Here is a 16,088-nt window from a genome sequence, read left to right on the forward strand (position 1 = left end):
TCCCTTCCATCTCCCACCAGTGACAACAATATTAAGAGGCCAGTCTTTGTACTTGTGCACACACCAACACTAAACAAACACTTCACGGCTTCTGGGCATTGTTTCCATTCCTTGCCTTACTCCAGCCCAACAGAAATTGTGGAGCAATTACTCACCATTCTTCTTGTCTTTGAGTAAATAATAAACATTTTTCAGGGAAACTTTATCTGCGTGCTGTCCCTGCCTCTTGTTTGTCCATATTTCTCTCCATTTTGCCAACTTTTAACATTTTTCCAAGGGGTGGCACAGTGGCTCACTGGTTAGCACTGCTGCCTCACAGTGCCAGGGACCTGGGTACGATTCCAGCCTTGGGCAATTGTCTGTTTGGAGTTTGTACCTTCTCCCCGTGTCTGCATGGGTTTCCTCTGGGTGCTCCGGTTTCCTCCCACAATCCAAAGATATGCAGGTTAGGTGAATTGCCCATAATGTTCAGGGATGTGTTAGCTTAGGGCAAATGTAGACTAAAAGGGTAGGGGAATGGTTTTGGTGGGATACTCTTCGGAGGGTCAGTGTGAACTTGTTGGGCTGAAGGGCCTGTTTCCATTCAGTAGGGATTCTCTGATTCTGTTTGACATAGAGAATCTAGAGAGCCCATTTTTTTCTGCTTTTCTGACCATGTTTCAGTCCACTTCAGCCTCATATTTCTCTTGAGAGGAATCAATTTGATTCGAGAGCCGAAGTCAACCCCGTCTGACTGTTAACTTGTGCTGCAAGCTGCAAACACTGATGTTTCATACCAAACAATCAGTTGACACTATTCAAAAAAAGTGGGTAAAAGAGCTGAAGTGGCAGCTAGAGAATGGAAAGAATCAAACAAGAGACATTCATAATGGTTCATAATAGCGATGGCTGTGTTTGAATCATGGTTGGCAGTTCAGTTTTAACACGGAACTTTGCAAACGATTCCTCACTCATTTGAGAGATGAAAAGTGAGGTAGTTCACATACTGATGACAGTGCCAACTGCAACAGCCACCCATCAGCAGTCACAAAGAGTTGAGGCAATCTGGAGGCCTGAGGTTGATGTTGTTTGATCAAACTCCTGCACCATTGGAAATCACATGTTAGAGGAAACTGTATCACACATTTTTGCTTCAAACCTTGCTCTGTTCAAATGCGTTGCCCTGCTGTTTCCTAGAGACAGATCCTTCAGCTATCTCATTGGAGGACTCTTCCACGGTAAAAGAACACAACTCACCATTTCGAAACCAAACTTTAGTGTTAAAGTATTTCCTCACACTTACCTCACAATAAAAATGAAATCTTTTGTCTCAGTCTTGAGTTTTTTTATGAATCTTGAAATCATGGATATAGGTGGTATTAACAAATGCCAACTGCATGTATTTGTACATAAACATGAAGTTTAACACCTTCATTGAAAAGACCAAAACTGCACAAGTCCTACTGTGAGGCAATATTCTCAATATGCAAAATGAAACCGTAAAAATGTATTTCTGAATCAAGTAATGTACACAGACATTTGTTTCAAAACAACATTATTTGAAGAAATTTATTTTAAATGTTAATTCCCTATTCCAATGATGCAACAGTTTGTGTCAAAAGGGTAACAATGTAGGGGTACAGGAGGAATGGGACTAACTAAAACTGAATAAAACCAGCAGCAATTTCTCAGGAGACAGACACCTGAATATATTTGCAGTGCAGCAGTTTCTTCTGTCCTTACAGCAATGATTCTGCTGAACATCACACATTCTTACCACAATATATCACATAACATTAATATGAAAGCTCCATTTTACAATATTTGTGATAAGACAGGAAACAGCACACAGCAAGTGTTGAAGAGGGGCTGTTGGCAAATCACTGAATTCAGAGAAATTGTTGACCAGTGCTGTTCACAAGTTAGCTCTGAGTAAATACAATTAAGGCAATTAACATAAAGGTTCAAAGATAATCTAGTATGTCTGGTGGAATCCGAGCCTACAAGCAGTTCAAATTGGCCACAGCCACCAACCTGCAGTGACCCAACTGCTTTCCTCATGGTTTGAACACTCAGCAGATAGCAACTGCATCACTTTTTTCAAATGGGCAGAGTGGTGATGTCACATGGTATAAATGCGATTTTAATCCAGAGACTGGGTAAAGAAAATGTGGCAAGCTCAGATGAGAAGTTGTGGCCAGAAGAGGTCTTTGGAGGTACTATTGTTGTCTTCTCCCTAACATCCACTTTCAGCACTCAAGATATTTTCTATCTAATCAACTGGTTCAGAGACATCAGAATTTACACACCTCTGGAGAAGCGGGGACTTGAACCCAGGGATACCACTGCACCACGAGAACCTTGTTTCTTCATGTATACTGGCCATTAAACCACACCAAACCATCCCCATTCGACCCAACTTGCAATCTCATTGTAGGGCACCATCAGTTTGGATCCCAAGTGGCAACCTCCTGCCTACCGCCATTTAACTCTCCTGCCCAATTCCAATGAAACAGTCATGGCCTGTGCAGTTGAGCTTCAGGAATTAAAATCTCAAAGGACTGTGGAGGTCTGACTGGTAAACCATTCGCTTCATGTTAATTGCATACGAAGCTCCAGCCTTCCATATCCCCACACCCCACAATATACACATGGGAGTTAAAGTCAAATCCTTTTGCTTTGCTTTCATATCAGTGCATAAACTAAACAGGCCCTTTTATTAATACAAGAAAGCTCACTTCAAGTAAGAGAAGATACCTTATGGATTCCCTTCCATATCCCGCATCACTCAACATACATACAAAACAACCAGTTCCCAAAGAAAGCAGAGCACATCATGAGTGATTCCAAACCTTCACCATACCATTCTCCTCAGAAAGAAAGACCAGGAATCATCGATAGAGGAGGATTAGAGTTCTACAATTCCACAAACAAATCTGGGTTCAAGGGTTACCTTTCACAAAATGGCTGCAAAAAAATTCTTCCCTTCAATATAAATTCATCAATACATTTATGTATTGATGTCATGTTTGCTTCAGCAGTTTTGTTGGTTTGTAAGAAATGATAAGAAGTTAGCCAGACTCCCAGCAAATAAAATTTATGAGCTGGATGGGATAACATTGTTTGGGTTCTCACAAATAGACAAATAGACAAAGTCAGGAAAGAACCCTTTGAAATCAAGTTATTCGCAAGTATTTGCTGAGACTTTTCACAAATCTGAAACACATGATAAGTAGGGAACAGCTCCCACCTTCAATCAACAATGACCAGTTAATTTATAAAGCAACACATTTTTTTTCAAATATATCAGAGATTCCTGCATGAACTGTTCCATGATAGCCTCACTCAAGTTACCATAATTAGAAGATACAGAATCAAACATCACCCCTTCGATTTCTAGAACAGCTTCAAGTACAACAAATGTAAAGTTACATTAAATAGCGAGTCACTGAGGATGGAAGGTTGAGTTTGTTGCCACGTCCTTGCAATGACAGCAGGTGACAGGTGTCTACACCAGTTTCTTCGCCTCAAAGAAGCTTTTCAGGTGTTTCATTTGCCAGATTCCAGTTAGGATCAGGATAATTGTCTGCGCAATCGACCACCACAGGACTCGTTGGTTTGTGCTTTCACTTGTCTGCCGAAATCGCTCTTCTCTGTACTGTATGAAGCAGTGAAAAAAAGAAAAGAATTAAAATCTGCCACAAACTAAGGGGTGGAAACATTCTATCACACAGGAATAAAAAGGCAAGCTCAGTTGACAAGGTTACTGATTCAAGATCTCAGATTCAATTGCTTGACTGGGCTGAGGTGGCTGATGTTTTTGGGGTAGCAGGTGACAAAGAAGTGGCAGTGAGGACAAAGAAACTCGGTTGGGCCAAACTGCCTGTTTCCTTGTTCTAAATTTAATACATGCATTTCTATTTCTTGTGGAGTGCATCACGATAAGTCCTGCATTCCTGGGCCAGGAAAGCAGGAGGAAAATGTCTAAGGGTTTCTGTTCTTGAATGCCATCAGCCAAGACCATTGTAAAGTGCACATCTGATCAGGACAAAGATAAGCTTCAAACTCTGCACAGGTGAGCTTCTAAATACTCCCTACTTGGCTTGGTCATGTGAGTGAGATACTGGAAGAGGCCACTGCTTATCTGACTGAACAGAGTGTCTGCATCAACTGGGAAGTAAAATAAAACACAATGGACAGTTATTATAAATTTAAAAACTCTGCATGAATGACAGACCTGAAAAATAACTGGTAGCTGCAATAATGAAAACCTCACCTAGACGAAAATGGAGTATTTTCTGGTTTGGCCACTTCTGGAACACTGTGTTCAATTCTTACATCAGGTGTCCCTGATATAAGAAATATGTTCGGAAACTTGAAAGGGTTCAGAAAAGATGTAGATCGATGCTGCTAGGGGTGGATGGTTTGACCTATAGGGAAAGGCTGAATAGGTTGGGCTGTTTTCCCTGGAGCATCGGAGGCTGAGGGCTGACCTTACAGAGATTTATAAAATCATGAGGGGTATAGATAGGTGAATACTCAAGACCTTTTTCCCAGGGTAGGAGACTCCAAAACTAGAGGGCATAGGTTTAAGGTTAGGGGGAGAAAAGATTTAAAAGGGACCTAAAGGGCAACTATTCACGCAGGGGTGGTGGGTGTATGGAATGATTTACCAGATGAGGTGATGGAGGCTGGTATGATTACAATATTTAGAAGGCATCTGCATAGTTATTTGAACAGGAAGCGTTTAGAGGGAAATGGGCCAGATGCTGGCAAATGGGATGAGATTAATTTAGGATATTTGGGGAATGAACAAATTGAACCAAAGGGTCTGTTTCCATGCTGCACATCTCCATGACTCTTCATGCAGAAACTACACATGAAAAGAGACAGCACTTTCTAAAGATGGTGGAATGATTAGAAAAAGGCCCTGCAAGGCCCTGCAACTGGTTTGAATGCAGTCTGACATCGAGTCAGAGAGACCCATAAACCATATGCCATTTAAAAAATTCAAAGCACCATGCCCTAAATAGAAACTGCACTGAACATGCTCAATAAGATTGGTTCATAGGTCACATTCAATCACTATTGCAATGCTGTTTCCATTCATTTCTACACGTAGTCTGTTTCTGAACAAAATTCAATTTTGCAGTTGTTGAAGATCACTGACTTGGTTAAACATTGCTGGGGAGCTTGAGATCCATGTCAATCACTCTGCTGCATTCTGATCAAAGAGTAGCATTTGTTGATCTGGTTTCCCACCAGTTCATTTCAGAAAAGTATCCCCACATTTTCAGGAAAGGGCTGTTACATTCCTGGGGCACAGCTTGCTCTTCACTCACTCACTCACCCTCTGGTAGTTTTGTTCTTTCTGAATTTGCTCAACTTGGTCCAACAGCTGCCGGACTCGGAGCTGCAATTCAGTCAGCTTATCCTTTGCAGCAATTTCTGGGTAGTTGTTGGCATGTTCCCCCACTTGGATGTCAAGGTGAACTCGCTAAAACAGACGAAAGACAGAGTAAGAAAACAATTCACTTATACATACAAGTAATATTACACTTTACTTCTGTAATATAATCATTCCACCTCACCTGCCTTTCCTGAAGAGACATATTCAATGATGAGGCATCAAGGCATATGTACTGGAAGATTTGAGTCAGAGAGTCATACAGCATGGAAACAGACCCTTCAGTCCAACCAGTCCATGCCAACCATAATCCCAAATTAAACTAGTTCCATCTGACTACGCTTGGCCCATTTCAGTCCAAACATCTTTTATTCATGTACAGATCTCAGTGTCTTTTAAATATTGTAACTGTGCATGTATCCACAACTTCCTCTGAAAGTTCACTCCACACAAACCATTCTGCATAAAAAAGTTGCTCCTCATATATTTTAAAACATTTTTCTCCTCTCATCTTAAAAGTACGCCCCCGAGTCTTGAAATCCCTCAGCCTCGGGAAAAGACACCTGCCATTCACCTTATTGATACCCCTCATGATATTACAAACATGTAAAAGGTCATCTCTCAACCTCCTGCACTCCAGTGATAGAAGTCGCAGCCTACCTAGCCTCTCCTTGTACCTGAATCCCTCTCTTCCGGTAATGTCCTCGTAAATCTCTTCTGAGCCCTCTCCAGTTCAGAACACAAAACATCGAACAGTACGGCACAGTATAGGCTCTTCAGCCCTCGATGTTGTGCCAACCTTTTATCCTACTCTAAGATCAGACTAACCTACATATCCTTCATTGTACTGTCATCCATGTGCCTATCCAAGAGTCGCTTAAATGCCCGATGTCTCTGAACCCACTACTACCGCTGGCAGTGCATTCCACACACTCACCACTCTCTGTGTAAAGAAGCGACCTGTGACATCTCCCCTAAACCATCCTCTGATTACCTTCAAATTACGCCCCGACGTGATAGACATTTCCGCCATGGGAAAAAGTCTCTGGCTATCTTTCTACGCCTCTCAACATCTCTGTACACCTCGATCAAGTCACCTCTCATCCTTCTTTGCTCCAATGAGAAAAGCCTTACCTCCCTCAGCCATTCTTCATATCACAAATCCAGGGCAGCATCCTGGTAAATCTCCTCTGCACACTCTCTGAAGCTTCCACATCCTTCTGATACTGAGGTAACCAGAACTGAACATAATATTCCAGTGCTCTATAGAGCTGCAGCACAACCTCACAGCTCTTAAATTCAATACCCTGCTAATGAAAGCCAACACACCATGTGCGTTCTCAATAACTCTCTCAACTTGGGTGTCAACTTTGAGAGATCTATGGACATGGACCCCAAGATTCCTCTCTTCCTCCACACTGCCAAGAATCCTGCCTTTAACCCTGTATTCTGCATCCAAATTGACCTTCCAAAATGAATGACTCCACATTTTTCCAGGTTGAACTCCATCCGCCACTCATCAGGCTAGTCCTGTATCCGATCAATATCCCATTGCAATCTAAAACAGCCCTCCGCACTATCCACAACTCCACCAACCTTTGTGTCATTGGCAAACTTACTAACCCACACTTTCACTTCCTCATCCAAGTCATTCATAAAAATCACAACGAACAGAGATCCCAGAACAGATCCCTGCAGAACACCACTGGTCACCAAGCTCCAGGCTGAATAATTTCCATTTCACACCCCTGTTTTCTATGGTCCAGCCAATTCTGTATCCAGACAGCCAGAGTTCCCTGTATGCCATGCCTCCTTACTTTCTGAATGAGCCTACCATGGGGAACCTTATGAAACACCTTGCTAAAATTCATGTATACCACATCCATTGCTCTACCTTCATCAACATGTTTTGTTACACCCTCAAAAAATTCATTAAGGCTTATGAGGCATGACCTGCCCCTCACAAAGCCACGCTGACTATCTCTAATCAAACTATGGTGTTCCAAGTAGTCACAAATCCTGTCTGTCAGAATCCTCTCCAATACTTTGCCCACCACTGATGTAAGACTGACTGGTCTGTAATTCCCAGGATTATCCATACTCCCTTTCTTGAACAAGCAAATAACATTTGCCACCCTCCAACCATCTGCCACTACTCCAGTGGTCAGTGAGGACACAAAGATCACCACCAGAAGCACAGTAATCTCTTCCCTCACTTCCTATAGTAACCTCGGGAAGATCCCAACTGGCCCAGGTGATTTATCTATCCTTCGGTTTTTCAAAGTTTTCAGCACATCCTCCTTCCCAACATCAACTTGTTCGAGCATATTAGCCTGTTTCACACTATCCTCAGAAAAGTCAAGGTCCCTCTCAGTAGTGAACACTGAAACAAAGTTTTCATTAAAGACCTTCTCTACTTCTCCCGACGCCAGGCACAAGTTCCCTCCACTATCCCTAATCAGCCCTATCCTCACACTGGCCATCCTCTTGTTCCTCACGTAAGTGTTGACTACCTTAAGTTTTCCTTAATCCTACCTGCTGAAGTTTTATCGTGCCCTCTTCTGACTCTTCGAAGTTCATTCTTCAGTTCCTTCCTGGTTACCTTGTAACCCTCTAAAGTCTTGTCTGAACGTTGCCTCCTCAACATTAAGTAAGCTTCCTTCTTTCTCTTGACGAGATGTTCCACATCCCTTGTCACCCAAGGTTCTTTCAACCTCCCATCCCTTCCGTCCCTCAGTGGGACAAACCTATTCAGCACAATCAGCAAATGCTTCCGAAACAATCTCCATATTTCCCTGAGAATACCTGCTCCCAATTTATGCTCCACAGTTCCTGCCTAATAGCATTGTAATTCTCCATCCTCCAGATAAATACTTTTCCGTACCGTCTGCACCTAACCCTCTCCATGACTATGTCAAGGTCAGGGTGTTGTGGTCACTCTCACCGAAGTGCTCTCTCACCGAGAGACCTGACACCTGCTCTGGTTCATTGCCAAGCACGAAATCCAATAATGCCTCTCCTCTTGTCAGCCTATACATGTTTAGTCAGGAACCCTTCCTGGACACACCTGACAAAAACTGCTCCATCCAAACTGTTTAAATGAAAGAAGTTCCAATCAATATTAGGGAAGTTAAAGTCACCCATGACAACAATCCTGTTACTTCTGCACCTTTCCAAAATCTGGCTCCCCTCCTCTATGTCTCTGTTGCTATTGGTAGGTCTGTGGAAAACTCCCAATAAAGTTACTGCTCCTTTCCTGTTTCTGACTTCTACGAATACTGACTCAGTAGACAAATCCTCCTCAATGACCTTCCTTTCTGCAGCCGAGATACAGTCCCCGATTAGAAATGCCACTCCCCCACCTCTTTTACCTCCCTCCCTATTCCTTTTAAAATATCTAAACGCTGGAACAGCCAAGTCTCTGTAATGGCCACAACATCATAGCTCCAAGCAGTGATCCATGCCCTAAGTTCATCACCCGTATTCCTGATACCTCTTGCATTAAAAACAGCCCAGTTCTGCCACTTCAACCCATCACACTGCCTGCACCTTTGCCCTATAAGTACCTCACCTCTTCATAGACTCTCTGCACACTGTATCTGGCTGTTCACTGCCTACTCCATCATCTAATCAGATTTACTTAATAGACATCACCTTTAATTCCAGATTTATTGAACTACCTAGACTGAAACTGCTGCTCAGCTTCTGCAGTTCAGAAGTTCTGAAGAGGGGTTAGTGGACCCAAATGTTAACTTTGCCTTCTCTCCACAGCTGCTGCCAACCTGCTGAGTTTTTATGGCACTTTGTCTCTGAAGAGGTCTGAAGAAGGTTTACTAGACCCAAAATGTTAACTCTGCTTTCTCTCCACAGTTGCTGCCAGACCTGCTGAGTGTTTTTCGGCAATTTGCTTTTATTTCTGATTTCCAGCCTCTGCTGTTCTTTCGCATTTTCCCCCCAAATATAAACCCCTGCTCTTCTTTGAAACAGCATCACTGGATTTTTTTTAAAACTTTCAACCATCCTGGGGTCCTCAATACAACATTTCATTTGAAATGTATTATTCCTTCTGTACTGCACTTAATCAGCAGCTTTGTTTCTATGATCGAGCCTTGACGTGGGCATAATAACCGGAACCAAATCATTCACAGGAACATGTGCAATCAAATGAACCACAACCGACAAGAACCTCCTGGTTAACATCAGTGGTTTGGTACTGATCCATTCCTCTCTGGTGTGTATGACTCAGTATCACACCACCTGTACACAGCCATGAAAACGTGGGTTGCAAAAGTATTGAAGGAACTGTGCCTCCTGTGGGGCAATGAGAACATTGCAAAACAAAGCCAAGTTTGATCCAAGGAAAATAACTAGCAATAATCAGCAATTAGAAACATGCACTCACGCTGAAAACACTTTCTAAAAAGCCCAGAGCTTGCTACATTTAAGAGGGTGAAAATTGCTGAAAAGGGTTCTCATCAGACACAGTCAATAAGCTAAATTGTAACGTACACAGTATTACTGCCAGAAAAAATATTTCTTACAATGTATCGATATAAATGCTGAATATTATGTGCTCAAGGATTCCTTCAAACTTTACGTCTGGAGCGAGCTGGCGAATCTCTCAACAGGACTTTTGAATAAAACATATTACAAACAGCAGTGAAGCACAAGTTTATAAATTACTGCAGTCTCAGTTAATAATTGGCTGAGTCCTAAACTTGGGTCCAGCTAGAGTATGCAATACTTTGTCAAGTTTAAGACACCAATGTCAGTTTCAGAGCATAAACAAAACCTTTTCTTCAAGATGGTGCATCCAAAGCCCAATTCTTACCAGCTTGCCCCCTGCAAACAATGACATCTTTGTGGAGTTGGAGTGCAGACAGATTTGATGTTCACCAGGAGTGTGTGATGTGAAGGTAAATCGGCCCTCCGAGCCATACTGTCGGGAAAGGATAACCTGGAAATTGGAAGAACCAGTCAGTTAACAGTGGAGAAGTCAAAAAATGCTCAATTTCCCAATTCTGTTTCACAGAAAACACAAATAAGCAAGCAGTCCTTTGAGGGAAGGGAACTGATCTCCTTTTAATTTTAAATTAGATAATTTTTTATGGCTGAATGACATTAAGGCAGTGTTCTGGTTTCCTGAGCACTGACATTTTCTGGAGTGTGATTCTAAATGTAACAAGACACTATTTTATCACAGATCCGTGACTGAATCTACTCACAGGTACTTTCTGTTCCAGAGCACGAAAATAAAATCAGTAGGAAAGTCATAGGATGGGTTTCTTCTCTCTCAGAAGAAAGTGAGGACTGAAGATGCTGGAGATCAGAGCTGAAAATGTGTTGCTGGAAAAGCGCAGCAGGTCAGGCAGCATCCAAGGAGCAGGAGAATCGACGTTTTGGGCATGAGCCCTTCTTCAGGAATGAGGAAAGTGTGTCCCGTAGGCTAAGATAAAAGGTAGGGAGGAGGGACTTGGGAGAGGGGCGTTGGAAATGCGATCGCATTTCCAAAGCCCCTCTCCCAAGTCCCTCCTTCCTACCTTTTATCTTAGCCTGCAGGACATACTTTCCTCATTCCTGAAGAAGGGCTCATGCCCGAAACGTCGATTCGCCTTCTCCTTGGGTGCCTTTCTTCACTCTCAAGCAAGCTCATTCAAACTTACTGGAATTCTTTCACTGTCTTCACAGCTGAGATCAGCCAGCTCAAGACAACCCACCAAATCTGCAGGACTAATTTTTCTTTTAAATTCTGTTTTGGCATGTGCACATCACTGCCCAACCCTAATTAAAACTGAGAACGTCATGATAAGATGCCTTCTTTCTGGTGTAGATACATTCACAATATTGTTAGGAAGGGAATTTCAACATTTTCACTCAATGACATTCAAGAAGGGTTATGTCGTGAGTCAGGCCAGCATGTGGCATGGAGGGGAACTTACAGATCATGGTTTTCCCATTCATCTCCTGCCCCATCCTTCCACATGATAAAGGTTGCAGGAAATGCATTAATAAGTTGTTATCGTGAATCTTGTACAGGCTGCTACTACTGTGGCGATGGAGTGAATGCATCTTGAATATGGGGTACCATTTAAGTCGATTGGTTGGATGGTATCAAGCTTCTTGATTGTTACAAGAAATGCAGTGATTCATGCTAAGTGGACTGCATTCTAGCACATTGCTGACATGTGCCTTGCAGATGATGAACAGGCTCTGGGGAGTGAGCAATTAAGCTACTTGCTGCAGGATTCCTAATCTCTGACCAGCTCTTGTGTTGATATGGCTTGGGCCATTTCAGTTTCCGGTCAATAGTGATGATGTTGTTCACATGGGACTCAGTGATGCCAATGTCATTGAAAGTCAAGGAGAGTAATTAGATTCTCTCTTGTTGGAGATATTCATTGTCTGGCACTTGTGTGCTCCTTGGCCTTGATCAGCCTTGTTGTTGTCCAAGCTTTGCTGAACATGTCCATGGACTGTTTCAGTGCCTGAGGAGTGCAAATGGTGCTGAACATGGCACAATCATCAGCAAATAACTCCACTTGTGACCTTACATTGGTGGGAATGTTGCTCAACGTAAGGACACTAATCCGAGGAATTATTGGAGCATTATCCGAAATGATTGAGCCCTAACAAGGAGATACGTTTATGTTAGACATGATTTCACACATTGGAGAATTTTTCTGATTTCCCACCAATCAAGTTATATGGTACTGAGACTCATTGATGCTATTCTGTCAAATAGTGTCCTGATTGCAAGGGCACTCACTTTTACTTTTCTTCTGCACTTCATGACATTTGTCTCTGTTGGGACCAAGTTTTTGAAGAGGTCAGGTGCTGAGTAGTCCTGTCATTCTGGCCATCATTATTTCATCCACCAGAGGAACTCTGCTCCAATTCTTGTGAATTCATCTTTGCTAAGCGTTTCCACTGGGACATTTGCCCAATAGTGTTTAGAAATGCAGTTCCAAGTTGAGTTTTACACTCAAAGTTGAGATTGTCACACAAGCAGCATTGCTTGGGAGTCATACACTGGCATTGAACCAGATGATCACTTTCACGTGCTCATTGTTATGTTTAAGATCTGAAATGACATATTGTCTGCAAGATGAAACAATCATCTGTACCTACTGTAATATTTAAGAAAGAAAGCTGTGTATTATTTAAAATGTGTTTAGCATGGTTGATTACAGGGACTTATCACCAACACCCTGTTAACTTCTGATGACAGTCTGTAATTTTACAATGAAGCCCCACACAGAAGTGAAAGGCGATTTTCAACTGAAGCTCCACATCTGGTAAATGACAACACCATGTTAACTACATCAAAGCAGGAGTTAATTGCTTATTTTACAAAACAGCCTGTAAATTTACATAATGTGCAAATGTACATTGCTGAGGGTAATACTGGATAATGTCTGATCAAAGTAATTTGTGTTCTGTACTCCAGCATTCTTTCCTCCAACAAGGATAACTGTAATGTTTATTATGTTCCAACCTCTTATGTACATATCCAAAATCCAAGTGGCATTATACCTTGAAGTCGGGATCCCGTACTTCCACGTGCATCCCCAACCCTGGAGTTGAGGGCAGAAAAGATTCTGACTGCTTATCCCAGAGCTGAGTCCGGTAATTACCTGAATCAAACATTTGAAAAATAGTCACTTTGAAAGAACAGCACAGTATTTTGCTATCCCCTCTACTTCATTCACCCTATCAGTTTAATCTTATCTTATTTTCTCTCCAGTTTCTCTTTAAATGCATTTATGCTGTTCACTTCGGCTATTACTTACAATTACTTGGACATTCTGGTCCAACAACCTTCTGGCTAAAGACGTTTCTCCTGAATTCTGTATTGGATTTCTCAATGACTACATTTTATTTATGTCATGAGTTGCCACCCCCATAAATTACTGTAAACGGCTCTAGATTCTGCAGATTCTTGTCCACGGACGGCGAGGCACGTGGGATGCACAACAGGAGCAACAGGGAATGCTGCTGTTGGAGGTGACAATTTGGGAGAACTCTATTTTTGCGCATTGTTTGATAATCCATAAACTCAACTCAACCTGAAAAGCTCAGCCATTGGTATGTGTTACATTATGAATATGCATTCGAAATTAAAAGGATGTCATTAAATAGCGAAGTTCACAAATCAGGAGTTGACTTCTGCATTACATGAATACAAATTGCTGATGTGGATAATATTAATGAGGGGATTACCCAATTGGATGATTATAAAGTTATACAGCTGATAAACTCAGTTCATTTATATTGGCTAGCATTTGTATTCAAATCGAAACCTTACTCTGTGACTTGAAAGCACAACTCTTCCCTGGTGACATTTTACTGTCTCTGCATTTCTATGATCATCCATTTGCTTCAGTGGTTGCATGTCAGAAATTTGGAGGCACACTGGCTAAATACTAGACATCCTCTGCACAACTGGTGTCATCCTTAAAAGTCAAGCAATGAAGGGGGCCAATTCCTGCATATTGCCAGGCATCCTGTGCAGGTCACAAGCCCAAACTGCACAATGTGCATCACAAAGTCCAAGGGACTGCAACTGACTATGGGCCAGTAGAGGCCACAATGTCATGTCATTTCTATGACAATGTCACAATTCCCAGTGCTATCCAATTTGGGAAAGGTTTGCTGACCAGTACCAGTGTTAAGATTGGGGAGGAGGGTGAGCTCCGTTGACCAGTACCAGCCAGTCAGGGAAATGGTGACTGGTGCCAGCCAGTTTGGGTGGGAGGGGTTGTTTAACCAGGACCAGCTAGAAGGAGGGACCTGTTTAGTTCCAGTCAGTAGTCAAAGAAAGGGGTATGTTAACCAGTCTCAGGCAGTTTGAGGTCAAGGATGAATCCTGACCAGTTAGGAGGAATGATGACCCAGTGCCAGCCAGTAGGGTGCAGGGCTATAAGGAGGCATTTATTGACCAGCATCAGCCGTTGAGTGGCAGTACTGACCAATGCCAGCCAACTGGGAGGGAAAGGAATGCTAATCAGTGCTAGGCAGTGGGGAAAGGGGTGACCAGTGCCAGCCAGTGAGTGATGCTGACCAATGCCAACCAGTGGAGTGGTGACTGGTGTTAATCAATGATGAGGGGGAGTGGGGTGGGAATGATTAACAGTGCCAACCAGTGAGGGATGGATAACGATGAGCAGTGCCAGCCAGTGGGGAGGGTGGAATGATGTAAAATTGCCCGAAACGTCGATTTTGAAGCTCCTTGGATGCTGCCTGAACTGCTGTGCTCTTCCAGCACTACTAATCCAGGGTGGAATGATGACCAGTGCCAGACTGTGTGGGGTTGGGGGGGGAAATGATGACAGTGCCAGCCAGTGAGTGAGGGGAATGGTGATCAGTGCCAGCTAGTTGAGTGTGGGTGGGAGTGGGGGAGTGATGACCATTGCCAGCCAGTGAGTGGGTGGAATCATAACCAGTGCTAGCCAGTTGGGTGGGGGGTATGATGACCATTGCCAGCCAGTGAGTGGGTGGAATGATAACCAGTGCTAGCCAGTTGGGTGGGGGGGAATGACGACCAGTGCCAGCCAGCGAGTGAGGGGAATGATGACCAGTGCCAGCTAGTTGGGTGGGGGAATCATGACCATTGCCAGCCAGTGAGTGGGTGGAATCATAACCAGTGCCAGCCAGTGAGTGGGTGGAATGATGACCAGTGCCAGCCAGTGGGGGGCGCTCCCGCCCCCAGGGGGTTGCCTTACTCTGGCGTAGAGGCTGCTTTCCAACCGACGCTGTCTCGATGCCAATGGCGCCGGCCTCAGGCCGTGCTACTCACCGATCACCATTGTCTCGTCGGGTATCTCTTCGATGAAGCATTTTTTCTCAGTCTCCCCGATGTGAAAGTAGATTCCGTGCGAGAGGCTGAGCTGAATGCTCAGCCAGACAGAGAACACAACTTGACCGCAACGCATTGCCCTCCCGCTGCCCGGATCCCCTACACTGCGCCTGCGTCCCGGAACCAGGACACGAGCCATGCGTTTGCGTCATCCTGCCACGGGGCGGAGCACCATCCGCACGCTCCCTCAGCAGGCCCCGCTCAAGTTCTGCGCATGCTTCAAAAGGTGAACTCAGAGACAGATGCGCATGCGTTTAGGGTCTGTCTGTTTCTGACCTGAAAACTGTCGGAATTGATCATTCGTCTGCATCTGGCCCAGGGTAAGAAAAGAATGAGGACAAGGAAAGCTTGATATTAACTAAACAGTCCCTTCGGACTGGAGTGCTGAAGCGTAAGCCTCAATTTCTCTGATTTCGTCTGCTGTGGCACTGAAACTGCTCATTCCTAGGCAAGAGACGCTGTTGAGTCACAGTTTTTGAAAAATAGTTTCAGACATAGTATTGGTTGGGGGTGAAAGGAACTTCCCGAGAGTTGGTGACAGTATTTATTTCCTATTGGCATCAGAAAATTAAGAACCATGTTGCGAATGTACGGTCAGCCAGATGACAAAGGAACCGTTAAACCAGATGACATTAAATGGTAACATTTTAGATTGAGGTTGAAAATAACTTAGTTCAGGCTGAAATATTTGTGCCTCAAGTGTGATATGCGTGATTACATATACAGTGTGGTAATAAATCTGTCAGAAGGGGCTTCAGCCTCAGATTATGAGGGGGCCCTGAACAGAATGCCTTTGTCCTTTCAAGGGCTAAACTATTCTCCATATGACATCATTTCTTGCCCTAC

The 16,088-nt window shown here is 43.4% G+C and overlaps 1 protein-coding gene and 1 long non-coding RNA gene across 2 annotated transcripts in view; one reads left to right on the top strand and one right to left on the bottom strand.

Annotated features, from left to right (window-relative positions):
• Window positions 1-1,517: 1,517 nt before the first annotated feature.
• On the bottom strand, window positions 1,518-15,399 carry LOC122543084 (transmembrane emp24 domain-containing protein 4-like). Its single transcript, XM_043681332.1, has 5 exons — window positions 15,183-15,399; window positions 12,920-13,020; window positions 10,218-10,343; window positions 5,330-5,476; window positions 1,518-3,637 (listed from the first exon to the last, which is right to left on the bottom strand). The coding sequence occupies exons 1-5, from the start codon at window positions 15,379-15,381 to the stop codon at window positions 3,488-3,490; spliced, it is 723 nt and encodes a 240-aa protein (XP_043537267.1). The 5' UTR covers window positions 15,382-15,399; the 3' UTR covers window positions 1,518-3,487.
• A 34-nt stretch (window positions 15,400-15,433) lies between these two features.
• The window catches only part of LOC122543085, a 46,396-nt gene continuing 45,741 nt past the window's right edge, over window positions 15,434-16,088 (top strand). Inside the window, exon 1 of the long non-coding RNA XR_006309915.1 lies at window positions 15,434-15,562. This is a non-coding gene — a long non-coding RNA (uncharacterized LOC122543085). The remainder of the gene's footprint in view (window positions 15,563-16,088) is intronic.

The sequence above is a fragment of the Chiloscyllium plagiosum genome, chromosome 42 (assembly GCF_004010195.1).
Source record: "Chiloscyllium plagiosum isolate BGI_BamShark_2017 chromosome 42, ASM401019v2, whole genome shotgun sequence".
Taxonomy (NCBI): domain Eukaryota; kingdom Metazoa; phylum Chordata; class Chondrichthyes; order Orectolobiformes; family Hemiscylliidae; genus Chiloscyllium; species Chiloscyllium plagiosum.